This window comes from Megascapheus bottae, chromosome 20 (assembly GCF_031878675.1).
Source record: "Megascapheus bottae isolate mThoBot1 chromosome 20, mThoBot2.hap1, whole genome shotgun sequence".
In the NCBI taxonomy this organism is placed as follows: Eukaryota; Metazoa; Chordata; class Mammalia; order Rodentia; family Geomyidae; genus Megascapheus; species Megascapheus bottae.
Genome location: NC_143528.1, coordinates 39052208 through 39071694, shown reverse-complemented (window position 1 = coordinate 39071694; position 19487 = coordinate 39052208). Strand labels below are relative to the sequence as shown.

The window sequence follows — 19487 nt, the reverse complement described above, 5'->3', positions numbered from 1 at the left end:
TTTGTATTAGGTTTTGTAAGTCAAGAGATTTCAAAGGATTCAGGAGGCCATGTGCAAGTCATATGCAAATAGACCATTCACATAAGCAATATAAGCATCCTCAGACTCTGCAATCCTTTGTGGACATTAAGAGATAATTGCTTGCTATTATCACAGCACCAGAAAATGGATGAAGACTCTCCTGTTTTGTAGACCTTTCACTTGTCAGTGACTGTATTTGAACTTTTCCCATGATTCCTGGCTGGGCTCTTAACAGTCACTCACATTAATGGCTTTGTTTTAAGTGAGGGATATTTGGCAGGTTTGCTTTAGCTCCACTTTTTCCCTTTCAATCTATTGGTTCCTAATTTAGTGGGGATTTGCATCACCTTGGAACATGTCAAAAATGCAAATTTCTGAGAACCACACTCTCCCCCCACAGCCCTGCCCCTGCCAGTGTATTCATACAGTTTGGTGCAGCAATTTCCTGCCACAAGTGGCACGTGTACCGGTGGCATGGTGCTCTGGGATGTTCCAGCTCACACTTCGCCCTGCCTGGCCTGTAGGATGCAGAGAGGCAGCTCTGATAGTGTGTGTGCTTCTCAGTCATGTCCCTCAAATGTAATAAAGGTGTTTTTAACCATTTGCTCAGAAGTTTAATGGACAAGTAAGTGTTTCAAACAATCAGTCAAAAAGAACAGCTCTTTTTACAAACAAGTTGTGGCAGTGATGGGCCAAAACCCCAGGCTTGGTTTCAGATTCCTTCCACCCCGCTCTAGAAGAGGGGAGTGGTGGGTGAGAAGGCAAGAGGAGGCCATTAAAATGTCAGCAGTGGAAATTACAAAAATACACTCTGATGTAGCAACAAGGGAGTGGAGAAACATGCCATCGGGAGGGGCGACAACGGATGGAGTGGAGCTGCGGGCACTCAGTGCCTGGGGGAAGGAAGAATCCTGACGCCCAGTCGGCAGGCTTGGGGCTGGACACATGCTCTTTTGGGGATCACCCGGATGCCTGGGGAGACAGAAAGGATGACAATGGCAAATCTGATGCTTTTCCTGACCCTCCCATTTGCCCAAGGGACTTGAAGCCATCCGAAGAAGGCCAGGGGGAAAAGCTACCAAGGTTTCTGGGAGGGCTTCTTACCATCTCCCACCCACCCTTCTGCTTCCCTCACCACCTGGGGCTTCTTCAGGGCTGAGTCATTGGAAGGAAGAGAGGTCGGTGAGATCAGCACCCCTCCCCTCCCAGCTACGCAATTCTAAACGGGGCTTTGTTGGAGTTTCTCAGGTGATGAGGGCATGCACCCTCGAAGGCTCGTGTCATTGGCCAAGAATGAGCCTGCTACTGCGATTACAAGGTCAAGGCCCTGGTGGGAAAAAATAAAAGAGGACAGACCACAGGACAGAGTCAGGGAAGAGAAGGATCCCCTGAAGTCACTGTGCTGTTCCCCAACTTTTCTTTTCTCCCTCCCTCCCTTCCTTCCTTCCTATCTTCCTTCCTTCCTTCCTTCCTTCCTTCCTTCCTTCCTTCCTTCCTTTCCTCCTTCCTTCTTTCCTTCCTTCCATCTTTTTATTTTGTGCTAGTACTAAGAGCGTAAACTCAGGGCCTGGGTGTTTTTCCTTAGCTTTTTCCCTCAAGGTTGGTGCTTTGACACTTCTGGATTTTTTTTTTTTTGTGGTTAATTGGAGATGGGAATCTCATGGAGGACATGGTGCTGTGTGGCTCAAGGGATAGGGTGGTAGCTCAGGCCCAGAGCTCAAGCCTCATGCTCAAAAAAAATAAATAAATAAAATCTCATGTTGATAAGAATGCTCCTATCTGGGGTGGCTTCAAACCAAGATCCTCAGCTCCTGAGCACTGAGTAGTTGGGATTACAGGCGTGAGCTCCACTAGCACCCAACCTTTCTTCCATTTTGTCCAGGGCAAAATGTCCTGTGCCCAGTGCCCCGCTCCCAAGACATCATTATACTTTCTGAGAGGCGCTTACCCCACTCCAGTGAAGGGTAGTTCTATTCCCTCCCAGTCTTAGAAATCAGGAGCACTTTCGACAATAGGAGCCAGCGAGGCTGGAAGAATCTGTATTGTGTGTCGGGCAGGCTGGGTTGTGTGTATGTGAATGAACACGGCCGCCTCATCAGTGTGTTCACACTGGAATGCAGCAGTGTGGAAAACAGAAACAGAGAGATGGTTGTATGGAAGAGAAGAGGGCCACCAGAAGCACCCCAACAGTGGGGCAGTTTCCAGAGTTCCTATTGCCAACTTTTCGCCGTGAGCAACGCAGCTGAGAGAAGCTAGTTTACCAGCACTATTCAGTACCTCTCAGTGGGGAGTATAATAGAAAACCAGAAAAACAATTGTCTGGCTCCAATGGTGTTTCCAAATAAATTGATTTGTGCTAATGAGGCTGACCTTGAACTAACTTTGAGTAAAGTACTGTGGTTTAGAATTACACTGGGGTTTTTGTGTCCCTCAGGAGCTACTATTGAGAAAAATGTCTTTAAGCTGTAGTGGAATTTAATCCACATTGCTTCTGAAAGATTTACTGTGTAAATGTGGCTTGGAATGGAGCAGAAAGGATTCAAGAGTATGACTTTAGAACCAGTATGGTTCACTCGGGACCTCTATAGGTTAGTTATTCTAAAATAAAAACAACAGCCTTTCTCCTCCCAGCTTAATGCATGTTGCCATTTTTGGCAATAAACTTGCTGCAAATAAGCTGGCCAGCCTCTCCTGTGAGGTCCTACGTGGGCTGCCTCCATGCCTGGATGTGGGCACCAAAGATGAACATAACTGATTAGTATATCATGAGGGATGACTGTTCATAGGAAGGGAAATAAGAGATCACAGGCAGACATTTTTCTTTTATACCCCCTCCATCAGAATCACCCTCCCTACTTGGATAATTTGCTGGGATGATGTTGTCAAACCAGGTTTATTTTGTCCCCCCAACCCCCATTAGACACACTTTCCAGACTGTTTCAGATGTGTGGGATTCTGCACAATCATAGGCCTTATATGAAAAACTAGGCACCTCGACAAATGATGGTTAAGATTCTCTGAAATCTACTTTACTAACTCCCAATGCTATCCAAACTTCTGTTTGTTGGTGGGCTAAGAAGAATTGAGTGTAGGGTGCTTGTGAGATGAATTGGGCCCTGGCTGTATGTTATCTGGTATGTATTATAGGATGTGTTATAAGTTTGCCTGTAGGGGTAGGAGCAGGGGAAAAGTAAAAGAGAACAAGGAAGGGAGACAAAGGCAAGACAAAAATGGTACCCTGGAAAGAAACAAAAATCAAGGAAAGAAGATGCATTGTCTCCTGGCCAATTTCTTAGGACTCAGCTTGGTGGTTGTGACATTAACCACACTAGCAAAATGGTAGGATGGACAGACAACTGGTAGAAGAGAGAAAAGCAGGAAGCAGAACTCCTGGCCTTATGAAGCTGTCCTTAGCTGGGAAAAATGGGCAAGTTTAATGGTTTCTATGGAGCTCAGGGAAAAGCGAGAGGCAGGTGAGCCATCTTTGAAGGCGAACAAGCCATAGCCACAGTAATCTCCTCTCCACAGATGGCTAAGGGCAGGTCCAGCTATTGGTTTTTTTTTTTTTTGGAGATAAAGTCCCCGGGGAAAGGTGAGCTGAATGGTTGCTACAGCAACCAGCCAGGAGAATTGGTCCACTTAACCGTCCCCATAGTAACTAAACTCCTGGGCCACTCTAGCGGGATTAGTTATCTTAACATACTACTGTTATCCCCATGGTGCCCAATCTCTAAATGGGAGTGGTCAGTCTCAAGGAGCAATCAGAGGGAAATCTTTGTTAGCTAGAGAGAGTGGGCAGAAGGCAGGGAGTGGATTTCCCTCTCCAGCATCGCAGGAGCTGGGGACTTTACTATATGTGTATGCATGTGTATATGTATATGTATATGTATATGTATATGTATATGTATATGTATATGTATATGTGTGTGTGAGAGAGAGGTGTGTGTATCTGTGCGTGTGTATGCGCACATATCTGTGTGTGTTTCCGAGCCTGGGAAAAAGCCTAAACCTTTGGGTAGATGAGCTCATTGGTGCCCAACTCACTCATGGGTTGCAGTGGCCGGTGCAGCTGGGAGGGGCTCCCCTTCCGGCTACACATTACCATTCTGGTGCAGGGTGCGCCGCCGCTGGCTGGACTGCAGACTCAGGACCAGGTACTGTCTCATAAACTCACTGAACCGCTTCTGATTGGCCAGCTTCCGGGCTGATTTCCGAGCCCCGGTGAAACCGCCAAACCTCTTTTGCAGCTGCTTCTGTTCCACCTCACCACTCTCGTCGGTGCCAGGCTCTGTCTCTTCCTGTGCTAGGAACAGGCTCCTGACACGGGGCATTCGTTTCAGGTGCTGCAGCTCCGAGGCTTTGGGCTGGTAAAGAGGGGCGGCCACGAGCTCTGGGTCAGCAGGGCCCAGCTGCCGGGAGCCTCGGGCCATGACCTTGGTGCATGGAGTCCACAGAGGGCTGGGGAAGACTTTCTGTTCACACTCAAGGATGCACACCTGCAAGGACACGGGATCGGGGGGAGGGAACTTCGTCAGGCCGAGTGGGGAGTGCCAACTTCAGTATTTCTGAAGGGTTTGCTCCTCAGGCCTCAGAGAGTTTCAGGTTCATTGTCTTTTTCAGAGATGGAAAGAGAAAGAACCTTGTGACCCAGTTCCATCATTTCTCTAAAAAAGAAGCCAGGATTCAGACGTGATCTTCACCCAGCGGGCTCACCCCAAACTATAGCCTGCCATATCCTTGGTCAGGATTTTGGAGTACAGTTCAGCCCCCCAAAAAAGAATTTTATTCCACTCTCACATCAGGCATTGGGAAGGTTAGATTGGTAAAAGATAGCTGGGGGAGGAAACTGTGTAGTTAACTCTGCCTATGTATTATTATTATTGTTGTCAGTCTTGGGGCTTGAACTCAGGTCCTAGGCTCTGTCCCTGAGCAATTTTTCTTGTTTTGTTCAAGGCTACTGCACTACCAATTTGAGCCACACAGCTCCACGCCGGGATTTCTGGTGCTTAACTGGAGATAAGAGTCTCACAGACTTGCTCGCTCCTGCTGCCTTTAAACCACAGGCCTCAAGTCTCAACCACCTGAGTAGCTAGGGTTATAGGCATGCGCCACCAGCACTTGGTTTGCCATGTCGTTTTAGAGTCACTGGATAAACACACCAGCCCTGGCAGTGTTATTGCTATGATTATTGATTTCTCCTACAAACTCTGGCCCTCGCTCTTGGAGCAAATCCTCTGGGATGTAGGCAGGCTGGACCCTGCGATCCGCACATCCTCTCCAGGAACACCCTGGGGCTGCTCTGCCTCCCCAGGAGCCACGGTCTCTAGAGGCCACAGCCTGACCATGCCGTTTCTCTAGGCCTGCCTTCAGCTCTGTCCGCCTGCCTGTAGGCAGGGTGTCCTGGGAGCCTCTGCCTCCCACCTCCCTTCCTTCTGATGGTTTTGGCTCAACTCCCAATTCTCTCACCTGTATTTCTAGCCTGAGTCAGAGGAAACCCCCCCACTTGCACTTGACCTCGCCATCAGGAATCAGCAGGCAGTAACAGATCCTGCTGCTGAGCTGTGCAGCTCTTTCTGGATCCCAGGGCCAAGGCTCAGAGTGCCCACCATGTATACCCACCCCCCTTCCTTCTAGCAGAACACTGTTCCTCCGGGAACCTCCCCCTGTAGACAGAGGTGGCTGGAGACAGAACGGAAACAATCGAGTGGGACCCTGGCCCCCTCCCCTCCCCTCCCCTGTGCACTAGGGTCTGACTCAATTGGGAAGAACATTCTTTTTCCTTTCTTCCTCTCCTGCCTCCTTGCTTTTAGTTTGGAATGGGGAACGTTTGGCTGTTGTTGCCACTGTGAAATCCTCAGGCTAGCAGGGAGAGGAGCCAGTGCTGTCAGAGAGGGACAGAGGCCCTGAGTGGCCACACTGCCCTGACACCTCGCATGCGCAGGGAAATCTCTGTCTTGTTTAAGCGGTGGCTGCTGCTTTAGGTCTTTGTGAACAGCACATGACTTGAATTCCTGTGGGATGGACTGGCTCTTCTGCTTGGGCTCCCTGTCTCTCTCTGTCTGTTTTCTGTGGCGTTGACTGAGTTTTAACACTGGGCACATCTCTATCTCCTTTCTTCCTACCCCTGGCCCGCCTCTCCCTTCCATCCCCACTGCCATTGTCCAAGTACCTCTCAGTGATCTCTCTGTTTCTCTTTGCCAGTCAAATCCACTTCAAGCCCCTGGAAGAGTACTTTTCCTGAAAAGTAACTCCAATTGCATCCTTATGTTGCCCTTGACATTTTTGTCCAAGCTGTAAAACAGCTCTCGGTTCTTGAGCAGGGCCTTCAAATAACTCCTCTAGCCATTCTAGTCTACCTTTGTGGCTCATTTCCACTTTCTAGCCATGCACACAGGGCTTCTCCTGTGCCTCAGACACCTCCATTTCTTTTATCGCTCTGTCCCCTCCATCTATGCATCCTTTGAGACTCAGCCATACCTCAATGCTTGTTTTCTTGGATTCCTTCTTTGGATTCCTGGCTGGCAGTGCTCTCTCCTGCCTCTGCATAGCACTCTGGTGGAAAGCTAAATTTTCAGTTTTCAAAATCTCAATATTTTCTTTTCTTTTGTCAGTTTTGGGACTTGAACTCTGGGTCTGGGTGCTGTCCCTGAGCTCTTCAGCTCAAGGCTACCACCCTTGAGCCACAGTGCCACTTCTGGTTTTCTGGTGGTTAATTGGAGATAAAAGTCTCATGGACTGGGCCGGGAGTTTGGCCTAGTGGTTAAAGTGCTTGCCTAGCATGCATGAATACCCGGGTTCGATTCCTCGGTACCACATACATAGAAAAAAAGCCGGAAGTGGTGCTGAAGCTCAAGTGGTAGAGCTCTAGTCTTGAGAAAGTCCAAGGACAGTGCTCAGGCCCTGAGCTCAAGCCCAGGACTGGCAAAAAAACCAAACCAAACCAAACAAACAAACAAAAAAGTCTCATGGACTTTAGTGCCTGGGCTGGCTTTGAACCGTGACCCTCAGATCTCAGCCTCCTAAGTAGCTAGGATTATAGGCATGAGCCACGGCACCCAGCAACTGCAATATTTTCTAAGGCAATCTGGCAAGTTAGGGCCCTTGGAGGAGCCCTCTCCTTCGAGTAAGTAGCAGGCATTCTATTAAACAGGGCTGAGAGCGCAGCCTAATGGTAGAGTGTTCACCTAACATGCATAAAGCCCTGGGTTTGATTCCTTGGTACCACTTACTAAGAAAAAGCCAGAAGTGGTGCTGTGGCTCAAGTGACAGAGCACTAGCCTAGAGCAAAAAGTGTCCAAGGACAGTGCCCAGGCCCTGAGTTCAAACCCCAAGGCTCACAAACAATGTTCTATTAAACAATGGATTTTCTAGAAGATGGGAAAATTCTGGTTGTATATTGTGTGTCTTTGAATGCCCCCAGGGGCAGAGGACACGGGTAACAACAAAATTACTCAGGGCACAGAACAGTTCCCAGCAACACATAGTTATCCGGTCCAGATGCTCAGGGTGTGAATTTGAGAAACCCTGGGGTCCAGGCGTCAGCAGGAAGTGCAGGGAGGTGTGCAGAGCTCCCAACTTACACACCCTGGGAATGGGGTGGGCACACTTGGTCCAACTGTTACACAAGAGGAGTCTCAGATGCCAGTTAAATTGTTTCTAGAAACAGGTGGCAGCGTGAAGCCTAGCGGTCACTGGATCTGCTGAGAGCTTTTTGGTTGCGAAGCCCAGAGGGTAATTACGTGTTGTGTCCATCAGAGGCAATGAGGTTTTATGATCGAGCCAGATGCCACAGTCCTTCCACAGACCCGACACATGCTTAGATAAATTAGAGACAGACTAAATCATCTCAACTCTTGATTTGGAAGAAGGTTTGGGGAAAATCTGCAGCATCCAAATTCACCACAGCCTCCGCTACCACCAGATGGGCATATGAGTTAATGCTTAACCCTCTGGTCACGAGGTCTCAGCAGCCTCTTTCCAGAGATAGGCTAATGGCCTAGTAAGTGAGCTACACACGTTTCTCCAGACCACGCTGATGCCATTGCTGCATGAAATCACAGTTTGCAAGAGCATCTGGCACCCTGGATAGGGGCCAAATTGATCTGCGAAACTGGCCTTAGAAGGACATGGGAGTGAGGGGGCAATTTGGATGACTGCATCCAAGATGAGGGCCGAGGCTGGCAGTGCCGCTGTGACAGAATCCTTGTCTACCGTGTCCTAGTGGGAAGCTGTGATTCATCCTAGCGCTGCTAAACAAAGATCAGCGTGCAAAATGGGGAGCCGAAGCCTGGTACTGGTGGCTCCGGCCTGTAATCCTAGCTACTCAGGAGGCTGCAATCTGAGGATAGAGGTTCAAAGCCAGCCTGGGCATGAAAGTGCATGAGGTTGTTACCTCCAATTAACCTCCAGAAAACCAAAAGAGGAGCTGTTGTTCCAAATGGTAGAGCACTGGACTTGAGCACAAAAGCTCAGGGACAGAGCCCAGCATTGAGTTCAGGCCCCACAACCAACCAACATCGGCAGTAGGTGGGCAGGTGGGTGCGTGGTTCCATGGTCCTGTGGTCACGTGGGTGCCTAGAGGAGAAGAAGCAACTCGAGGACCCAGCCATGTCCTGTCCTGGTGACACAGGCCAGGTCCAACCACCTCTGGGAGAGGCCGATTTCTCAGCAGGGAGAGGGGAGGAGGGGACGCGCGGGGAGGAGGGTGGTCTCTGTGCCTCCTGGACCCACCTCCAGGTTGAAGCTGTCCCACGCTGGGCGGAACTTCTCCTGGCAGGCGAGACAGTCTCTGGGACAGCTGCTGAACACACTGGAGGTCAGGCTGAGCAGCAGGAGGTCGCAGAGCAGGATTTTCATGGTGCAAGAACAGGAAGCAAGATGCTGGAACACATAGGATAGGTGGCAATTAATGGGGGCTGGTCAGGGCGGGGACCCTCACAGAGCGGAGGCCAGAAACTCCCTCCTCAGTGGGGACAGTGCCAAAGACCTGATATTCACTTTCCAGGAGGGAATTGTCAGGCAAGGTGCAAGTGACCTGGTCTTCAGGGACAAGGCAGGGTCAGGTCTCTGATTCCTGCTGCCTGGCTGCCATGCCAGAAGTGAGGGTGGCGTGGTGGGGACAGCATTATCCGAAGTTAAAGCTGACCGTATGTGTCTTGAAGTCAACGTTCCTAGGCCTCTGTTTCCAGTGCCACAAATAAGGAAACCCACCATGTTGCTTTTCACACTCCTTTAATAAGACAAATGCTTGCTGAAAGGGGAGGGGGCTCCAGGGGGACGGAGCTGTTTTCTTTAGGTGATGGTGTGTCTTTGCAAACAGATAAGCAACACAAACAGGAACGTATCTCAAATGCGATTGTTTTTATCTCTCTCCCAAGGTCCAGTGCCTCCTTGAGATTTATTGTCTTATTTTGTAAGAGCCTCCTAATTAGTTCACCTGAAGATCTGGCCTTCCTCGAAGCCATCTCTGAATCTGATGATGTAAGTTCATGCTTAAAATCATCTTGTAACGCCCATGCTGTCAGGAGGAACTCCAAGGGTTGGGCTGGGCTCTGGCTTCTGCCCCATCTCCTGTCACTCACCCTGCCCCAGGGAGTAAAACTGCAAGGACAGCAGCTTCGGATGTCTCGGGGCCTGGCTGCTCCATGCCCAGAGCATCCTTCTGCTCACAGCTCACACCACCTCTGCAGTGCTCCCCTTTGGGAAAGCCATCTCCAGCTCTGGTCTGACCAGATGGCTCTCTGTTGCCGTGGTATCTCGAAGTGGCACAACTTGCTGGGAAGTACTCGGTCTCAGGTGTCTCCTCTGTCCCACAGTACAGAGCCATGTAATGCATATTTTCTTGTCTCTTCAGTTCTAGGGACTTGTGGCTCTGGCTCTTGTTAGGGGGCCCCGCCCCCTAACCTAGAGCGATGGCATAATCTTAGTGCCTGCCTTAGCTAACCATACTAGCTTCATGTTCCTAAAAGAACTCCTGACATTTCACCAGCTGTTGATAAAAGAAAAAGCCAGCACGGTGCATTCATCCTGTGACAGTTCACACCTCAGGGCGTTTAGCACTGGGTACTGTGGCCTTGTACTTACATGTCTGTTTCTCCCACCATGACTTTCTAGAAGGCAGCGATCCTGTCCTACCGTCTCTTATTTTTATCACTTGTGTTAGGGGAGCAGCACTGAGGCCAGAGGTGTGACAAATGACAGTCATAGGGGTCAGAACGCCTCTCCCTTCTCCTCACTAAATAGGGGTTTGGAGGAATATCTGAGAAGGGCCCAATGTACCCGCTAGGGAATTGTCCAGCTTGAGCAAGGAGAAGTGGGAACTTGCTTCATTCCAGAGCAAGGCGAGACGCCCTCCTACGCTGGCAGAAGACTGACTACAAAGAATGGCAAGGTGGGTCTGGGAGTTTGGCCTCGTAGTAGAGTGCTTGCCTAACATGCACGAAGACCCAGGTTCGATTCCTTGGTATCCCATACATAGAAAAAGCTGGAAATGGGGCTGTGTCTCAAGTGGTAGATCTCTAGCCTTAAGAAATCCCAAGGACAGTGCTCAGGCCCTGATTTCAAGCCCTGGAACTGGCAAAAAAAAAAAAAAAAAAAGAATGGCAAGATGGCATGGCTGGAATGGTGCTTGATGCTAGGTCAGCGAGGGTTATAGAGGAATTTGTAGATGAGTTATAGCTCAATGTGTATGTGAATGTTTTAGCGCAAGCTCCAGATAGCCACTAACTAAGACCATGTTCTAGGACAGAAGCCAGTCTTAAATCAAAGACTGCCCAAGCTGTTCTTTTTCAGTTTTACATTTCCTGTACTGCCTCATTTCCATCTTTCAGTTTTGGTAGACTTTCTCTAGAATGGCATAGCTGTACCTTTTATAGCCACATGATGGCAGTGGCTGTATGTCACCCAAGAAAGGGAACACGGGAGGAAAGGACCTGTTTCCTTGGCACCCAGACACAAGATGAATGCGCAGCGTGCCCAGAGACCAAGCTGCTAAGTGGTGACAGATGTGAATGAACTGCGCTCCTGCTGAGGTTTTTCATTAACTTCATTAACAGGCAATGTACACATTCAGGAACGCGTGCTGGCTATGGCAAATGCTGGGTAACGGGAATTAAGAAGAAAGAAGATGAGATCTTGGGACAATCAGCAGGTGTGCTGTCTGATGGCCCCGGCACATGTAAGACATGAGGCACCTTTGGTTTGGCTTTGGTAAGAACTGTGAGAACCATTCAGCAGTAACAGGCCCTCCCTCCGGGTCTGTCTTACCCAGATCTCCTCTAGTCTCCTGTTTTCTCCTTCTCATTTCTCCCCCTCTTTTTCCCTCTATGTTTAACTTCCATAAAAAACACATTTTTTTATTATCATTAAGTAGTTTTACAAAGTTGTCACCATTCTACAAAGCAGTTTAAGAATACCATGCATCTTTTGTGTGTGGGGGGGGGGTGTGAGTCATGGGGCTTGAATTCTGGGCCTGGGCACTGGCCCTGAGCTCTTCAGCTCAAGGCTACCGCCCTGCCCTTGAGCCCAGCCCCACTTCCCTTTTTCTAGAGATTAATTAGAGATAAGAGTCTCAGGTCCTTTTGTGCCTGGGCTGGCTTTGAACCTAATCCTCAGATCTCAGCCTCCTCAGTAGCTAGGATGACAGGCGTGGCCACGGTGCCCGGCTTAGAATACCATGAATCCTGGTCAGCGTCACTCCTTCCTTCCATCACCTCACTCATTTCTTTCCTCCTAGTAAGGCAGGTCTCACTAGGTAGCTCACACTGGCCTTGAACTCCAGATCCTCTTGCCTTAGCACCCTGAGTTCTGATCTCACACCAGCACGGCTGCACCTGGCTTCACCTTGAACTCCAGTACAGTGCCAACTACTGCCCAGAAACCATCCTTAATGTCAGGCATTCTCCAGCACCAAGAAATGGAAAATGGAAAGGGTGACACAGGCCCTTCTCACAGGTAGCTAGCAGTTTTTAAATGAGATGAAGACAGGGAGCGCTTGAATGGATGTAGATCTCGTTACAAAAGGGGACATTCTTAACTTTTTTTTTTTTCTCCAGTCCTCGGCTTGAGCTGAGGGGCTGAGCACTGTCCTTGGGCTTTCCTCAAGGCTAGTGTTCTACCCTGAGCCTCAGCACCACTTCTGGTTTTTTGTATGTATGTGGTACCGAGGAATCGAACCCAGGTCTTCGTGCATGCTAGGCAGGCACTCTACCACTAGGCCAAACTCCCAGCCCCGATATGGCTCTTTTTGAGGCAGTGTTTTGCCTCTTACCTGGGGTTCCCTGGACCATCATCCTCCTATTTATAGTTCTTGCTGTAGTCATGATGGCAGATAGGTACTGTCATGTCCAGTTATTCTTTGAGATGAGATTTCCAGAACCTTTTGCTAGGCTGTCCTTTTGAACTGTCACCCTAATCTGGTCTTCTGAGAAGCTAGGATGACAGGGTTGAGCCCCCGTGCCTTGCTGCTATCTTTAATTCTTAAAAAGTCAGAACTACAACCCTGTGCTGGCTTGAAAATCTGTATAGACACGGATGTCCATGAACGTGAGGCTGGAGAATAGACCACTCCACGAGCTGCGTTTGTGGTCGCCCCACACAACTGTATGACTTTGAACAAGTTATTCTGAGAGCCTCAGTCTTCTCAACTGCCGAAAGGGACAATGGCAGATTTTGTCCTGTTACTCAGCAGTACCAGTTAACAGTAACTCTCGGAGTATGTCTGAGTCTTTCCTGGCTTGTATTTCATCTAGCAGTCAAAGCTTATGGATGACAATACTATCATCAGGGTATTTTTGTGTTGGATAAAGAAATGTTTAATTACCTTTCATTTAGGTAATGACACCTTATAAATTTGATTGTGTCTGTTTACAAAGATAATGTGGTACTGTGATTTAGTTCTAATTTACTTCCATGTACTCTCGCTTGCAAGGGCAATATAATTTGTTGCTTTTCTGTTGGAGGATTAGATGTACAGCCTTAATTGAAGCTAGATCCTGAGTTTGGTTTTATGACCTGGGAGAGACGCCTTGGTTTTGGTGTTTTGGGGGAGAAGAGGACTTCCCTCTTTTAGAAGAAGGCACGTGGTTCCTTGCCTTCCACCAGGGTGTATTGATATTGTTCTTTGAAGCTGGGCAGGGTGGTCCAAACCGGCCATCCTTACCATTTGGGATGTGGAGAGAATCCCAGTTTTGGTTCTGAAGCTAGCTAGCCTAAGTATGAAAGCATGTGAGACTCCATTTCACTTAATGGCTGCTTGTTTTCCCAATGGCAGGGGAAGCACCATGGCTGGGCACAGTGACATGCTTCTGTCCTCCTAGGGACACATGGAAACAAAAGTAGGAGAATCAAAGCCCAGGCTGGCCTGAGCAGAAAACAAGAATGATCCCACCTAGAAAATAACCAAGGCAAAAAGAGGGTGAAGGCTTGGCTTAAGTGGTAGATTGACTGTCTAGCCAGCACAAAGTCTTGAGTTCAGGCCTCAGTATTAATTTAAAAAAAGGCATATTGTTCTTTGCAGGTTGCAGATGAATTTTATATTTATGTATCAACTTGTAATCAGGGTTAACTTTACCTCACTTTAGTGAAGTAAACATTAATTCATACAGGTTAAGCAACTTGCCTAGCACCATCTAGTTAGTAATAGCAGAGCCCACATCTAAACTCATGTTTTGACCCCCAAATCTTGTATCCCAGGTACCTAGAAATGCCACTCACGATGTCCTCTCTGAGCAGAGTGGCAGATTCTCATGGCTTCCCCTTGGGAAGGAGTCTGCGTGTATGTAATGGTCATGGGATGCCCCAGGCTCCTGCGCTATGGTTATGCGCTACCACTCCCACTTGACAGTGGAGGAGACTGAGGCTTGAGGAGGAGGTGACGAGAGGGAGCCGAGCAGAAGCTCAAAGCTTTCTGATCTCTGACCTCATGTTCCCACGGAACCTCGTGAAAACCCATCTCTGTGGGGTGGACTCATCTGAACACCCACTCAGCTCTCTGGGCTCAGTTCCGTGTCATTTGTTACTTCTCTCCTGTTCACAGTGAGACATTCGCAGCCGGTCAGACTGGACTCCAACATGGAGCAGAGCTGGTTACTGGTGGTTATGGAGGGAACCTCCTTTGGTCTCTTCCCCCTCTGACACATATGTGTATTCATAAAAGGTCTTCTGTTCAAACTGAAAGGGCAGTGACACTCGGGGATGAGGGGGACGCGGCATCTGCCTGCCTCACCTCGGTCAGAGAGTGAGCCATGCGCAACAAGGGCCTTGTGTGTGGAGGAAAAGGTCCTGGGTCCCAGGGCTGGGCTGTCCCCATACTTGTGGGGTCTCAGGTGTGGCCCTTCCTCTCTCTCGCTTCAGTTTCCTTTTCTGAAACCAAGTGTCAGTTGGATTGATCAACTGTGAATATTCGTAGTTCCAGTGAATGGCCAGCTGTTTATCCTGTCCTAGAGGTGGAAGCAGGATGGAAAGAGGGAAGGGGGCAGGATTTATGCTTCAGGCAGCATGGAACGACATGATCCTTCTCGCTGCTGGGTGTGTGTGTGTGTGTGCGTGTGTGCGTGTGTGTGTGTGCGTGTGTGTGTGTGTGTGTGAGAGAGTGTATGTGTTTGTGTGGACATACTGCAGTTTGAACTCGGGCTCAGCTTGCTAGGCAGGCACTGTACCACTTCAGTCACGCCTCCAGCCCAGGAAGAGAATGCTTTTAACTTTCATCTTTCTGACTTTGGCCGGTACTCCCACGTACTGTCATAGTAATTTAAATGGACTTTTAAAAAGCTTTTATTTACTTTTACAAAATCACTCCATGTTCCTTAGGAAAAAAATAGATCAGTAAAACACAGATAATAGCAACACGTCTGGACTGCCGATCTTCAAACTTCCTTAACTTTGCACTGCCAACACTCAGCGTTCATTTTTTAAAAAAAAACTTTTAAATTTCTCTAATAACGATGGGTGCACTGGGATTGTGAAGGCACATGTGCAATCAGACATGTGCTGATCAGATCGGGTCCTGGTGTGTGCATCACTGCAAATATTCCTCATCACCTTTTTTTTTGTTTGTTTGTTTTTTCCAGTCCTGGGACTTGAACTCAGGGCCTGGGCACTGTCATCGGATACTTTTTGCTCAAGGCTAGTGCTCTACCACCTGAGCCAAACACCACTGCAGGCTTTTTCTGTGTATGTGGTACCAAGGAATGGAACCCAGGGCTTCATGCAAGCTGGGCAAGCACTCCACCACTCTAGGCTATGCTCCCAGCCCCCTCATCACTTGGTGCTAGGAGGATTAAAGATCCTCTCTGTTAGTTATTTTGAAACAAGTAATTGCTGTCAGCCTGTTGTGGAAGTCAGACTTGAATATATTTCCCATTTATTTATATGCTCTGCACATCACAAAATTCAGAAAGGTACTCTGTGTGTGTGTGTGTGTGTGTGTGTGTGTGTGTGTGTGTGTGTGTGTAAATAATCTCAATCTCCAGAAGTCCCACATGTAGTCAGGCAGACTAGTTTCTGGAGACCACTGGCTGGGTTCTTTCAATTCGGTAACATTGGCCATGCATTCGGAGCTTCTGAGCATTAATCTGATAGCTCCGTGTTTCCAGCCCTGGCGCTGTGCTGCTCTGATGAGGAATTCCACACACGTTCTTGACTGGATGAATGAAAGGATGCATGGGGCGAGATCACAGGACCAGAGTGAAGAGGACGACTTGGCTCTAAGCCAGGGTGGGAAGCAGAAGTCTGGTCCGGTGGTGAGACAGGCTAGGGGGTGTTCAGAATGGCCTGGCCTTCCAGTGCTGACCAGCCTGGGCTCTGTGACCCTGAAGCAGTGGCTAGGACTTTGAAAAAAAAATAAAAGGCAGCATCACACTAAGTCCAGAATGAAAGTGATTGCAGCCAATCCAGGGTGGTGCCTGCTGGAGAAACTGACTGGACCCCCAAATTGGTGTGTTCCCAATCTTGCAGCTAGTTTTTGGGGGTGAAGAAAAACCTTTATGTCGGAAAGAAGGAGTTCCTATAGGCATTTAAATAAAAGTGCTTAGAAATTTCATTCTGCCTCACGAGTCCTAGCAAGACGACTCCTGTTTTCTGAGAGGCCACCTCCGTGGCCAGATTCCTTATGGGCTAGGGAAATGATGTCATTGCGTTAATGCGTTTCTGAGTTTCACATTCCACCCCATATGCATGTGTGTGCATGTGTGCAGGTGCATATGTGGCAGTGAATGAAATAAGTATACAAACTAGTTTAGCTCACGGTCTCATGCATAGTAAACCTTAGGAAATATGGATTTCTTTGTCTTCCTTTCAAAGTTCTCTATCCAACCGAATTCAACCCCTTTCCCTACCTGGCCCCATGTCTCAGAGTCCCTGGACGAAGTGTCCCATGTCCAGATGTGTCCAGCCCTTGCAGTCTGGACTAACTGCACCCATCACTGCATGGCACACGCTGTACAGCGCAGCCCTGTAATTCACACATTTGCTCCAGTTTTAGCTCACCAGTACCCTGACGCCAAGGGGGACACGTCCCAGCCAGGGTGCAGAAACTCTGTCTGCATCACACCGAGCCAATCATCCCGAGCTTCAGTTTCCTTAACTGTAACTCTGACATAACGACATCGCCTAGCAGGGCTGTCGCCGGGGATAATGGATTTGAAAAACTTAAATGATTGCCCCAAAGTAGAGAACTATTATTATCACCTCTGTCAAATTCCCTGAGCCTTTGCCTGCCCTGCCTGGTGGGGTGTTGCTGATAACTATGTGATTGATTGGAGATGGAATAGCTCGGGTTTGCGCCTAATCCTGAAATTACTTCCTTCATTGCCAATGCAAAACCTCTTGCATTTTTAAAAATCCATCCCCAGTGTTTTCAGCCTTCAGCGGTTGCACCAGGGATTACCAGCCCCTGGAGAACAAAACCCCTTGCCCCAAGAAAATGACTGGGCTGTATCCCAGCCCCATTTCTGACAGGTAGCTTGGGGCATCCCTTTGAGTGGTAGAGAGCACTCCAGAACGGAGTCCTCCCCTGCACGGAGACTAAACCAGCCCAAGGAACACGAATCTTTTTTGTTAAACGTATCGTGGCATCAATGGAAGCTTGTAGAATTTTCCCCTGACACACTTCCTAAATGAGGAAAAGGAGGCTGTGGGCAGCAGCCACTCACAGGCAGAGAGCGAGCGAGCAGTGTTTCCTTCGGGAGGTTTCTGAGATGAAGCCAGGCAGTTTCTATCCCCCTCCCCAACTCGGTGTTGAAAACTCTGGTTTGGACTTGCTGGCGACTGCCTCGTGAAGCTCATCTTTTGTTAGTCTGCCGAACAATGTTATTGGTTATAATTGGGGCAATTATGGGCTGCTCAAGGAAGCTAAACACAGATGTTTAAGCCCAGGAGCAGGGTATTCAAGTCCAAAGCAGCCTGCTTTAAATAGTCCCTTTCCCCAATCATCCAGCCGCTATTGAAATCCCCCCCACCCCCTGCCCCTGCCCAGAACTTGCTAGGGTGAAATGTACAGACGGAGATAGGTTGCGTGTGGGGGGGAGATGGGTAGCAAAGGGAGAGCCAAGTCAGACACACAACAGGAAAGATGCACAAAGACCGGAGGAGAAAGAGGAGAGGGAGAGGGGGAGAGGGAGAGGGAAAGAGGGGGAGAGGGAGAAGGAAAGAGGGGGAAAGGGGGAGAGGAGGAGAGGGGGAGGGAGTGCACGAGCAGGAGAGAGAGAAAGAGAGAGAGAGAGAGAAAGAGAGAGAGAGAGGGGGAGAGAGAGAGAGAGAGAGAGAGAGAGAGAGAGGGAGAGAGTATTCAGGTGATTTATGAATGGGCAGTTCCAAGCAACTGGAACAGAGACGTTTTAGGCAGGAGACGGGGCAGGAAGGGAAGATGTCAGGAAAGACAGGAGACCTAGAGATGGCTTAAGAGCGGAAGGACCAAGCTCATGCCTATAAAATTCACCCTCAGCCATAGCATAACCTGCCTGCTGCCTCTCCCCTCCCAGCATCAGGAGTGGTTTCTACTGAGGGTAAAGGAGCACGACCCAACCAAGTGGCATCAAGTTCAATGCATGTTGAGAAGCATCCTGCACACATCAGGAGAGGAAAGGAAGCCTCTCTCTCTCTCTCTAATACACACACACACACACACACACACACACACACACACACACACACACACACACACAAAGAGAAAGCTGCACTGGTGTCCCAGGGTCTCCCAGAGGCCACCTCTGCCAGTTCTGCACCTTGTCTGACCTCACTCCTGAGCCCTGAGCCACATTTTCTCTGTAGATAGCATCAACCAAGCCACCCCTGGAGAAACAAAACTTTTCCTCATTTCCAAGTTCAGTGTTCTTTGGCATTTTCTCTTTGAGATTTAAAAACAAACCCGACAAAACGCCAAATCCCCTCTAAACCCCAAACCAACCCTCAGCCCTCCTCCTTTCCCTCCCCGCTCTGATCGCATGAATGAAGTGGTAATCTCACCGAGGCCAGCAGCAGTGACCCTGGACAAAGGCAGGGGCCAAGGACCGGGTGGCTGCCTGGAGTCGGCCCAGGGCTTGGGGTGGAAGGACCCAGCCTCCCGCAGCTGCCTACCTGAGCGCTGTCAGTCGGCTGTGAGGCTCTCGGCAACTCGATGTAGCATATATCTCCTCCCCACGCTTGGCCCTCCCCTTCTCTGCCCACCTCGATGACACACACACTCGCGCTGACCCCTCCACCAGCCAACAGCACAAGCTGCCCCCTTCCCCCCACCCTGGCCGGCACTCAGACCTGTGCCGGCCAGCCTCCCCCATCAGCCTCCTGCAGGCTTCACCTGGACTCTGCTCAGCCAGGATCCCACAGCTGCCTTGCTTGCTGCGGCTTCCACGGGCACTGGAGGACGGCAGGCAGCTCTGGCAAGTCAGTCACAAGAAAAGACTCCTGGCGACAGGGACCAGGCACACCCGAAGCCTGGAGTCTCTCAGCAACCTTTTGCCTGAGGAGTGAGGAACAGACAGCAGTCAGGAGGGGGTGATCATGCCCAGCTCCCACCGCCTGGCTGGGAGAAACCCAGCTGAGCCGAGCTGGGCCCCCTTCTAGGGTCACTGTCCCAGGATGGGCCACAGGAGGGGGTGGCGCTGCCTGCTGTGGGCCAGGTCGCCAGGCATTTCCACAGGTGCCCAAGGGCATGGGCCACAGCAAAACACCCGGCTGAGCCTCCAAAGGGCGGAGCTAGGTTTCTGGCTCCTCCATCAAAGTGAACCTCATGTTCTTGTCTGTAAAAACTGGGCACAGCGCCTCCAAGGGTGGGTCCCACATTTGAATCTGGAGCACTGAGGCCTTCACAAGTGCTGGCGTCCCCCCACCTCTGGCCCTCTTTCCCATGAGTGGATACAGAAGACCAAGGTCACGAGGTTTCCAATTTGCTCCTGCACCTTAGACTGTCACAGCTTAGAAGCTATGGGAGACACCAGGGCAGCCAGGACCCCAGGCTCAAATCCTGCAGC

General features: G+C 49.6%; 1 protein-coding gene across 4 annotated transcripts; it reads right to left on the bottom strand.

Moving 5' to 3' along the window:
* Nucleotides 1-632: 632 nt before the first annotated feature.
* Nucleotides 633-18933, bottom strand: Pnoc (prepronociceptin). Of its 4 annotated transcripts, none has more exons than XM_090353808.1 (4): nt 18815-18933; nt 8752-8901; nt 4124-4517; nt 633-993 (listed from the first exon to the last, which is right to left on the bottom strand). In XM_090353808.1, the coding sequence occupies exons 2-4, from the start codon at nt 8875-8877 to the stop codon at nt 908-910; spliced, it is 606 nt and encodes a 201-aa protein (XP_090209934.1). In that variant the 5' UTR covers nt 8878-8901; nt 18815-18933; the 3' UTR covers nt 633-907. The 4 variants fall into 4 exon arrangements, with proteins under 4 accessions (XP_090209934.1, XP_090209935.1, XP_090209936.1 ...); XM_090353809.1 differs by lacking the exon at nt 18815-18933 and adding an exon at nt 18595-18668; XM_090353810.1 differs by lacking the exon at nt 18815-18933 and adding an exon at nt 18484-18556.
* Between the last annotated feature and the right edge of the window lie 554 nt (nt 18934-19487).

Bases quoted from the DNA above. Each gene is read 5' to 3' on its own strand.
- Pnoc (XM_090353808.1), bottom strand. From the start codon at position 8,877: ATGAAAATCCTGCTCTGCGACCTCCTGCTGCTCAGCCTGACCTCCAGT. The intron at 4,518-8,751 runs GTGGGTCCAGGA...GTGTCCTTGCAG, and splicing joins GGGACAGCTTCAACCTGGAG to GTGTGCATCCTTGAGTGTGA. The intron at 994-4,123 runs GTAATGTGTAGC...CTGTCTCCCCAG, and splicing joins GCGCACCCTGCACCAGAATG to GCATCCGGGTGATCCCCAAA.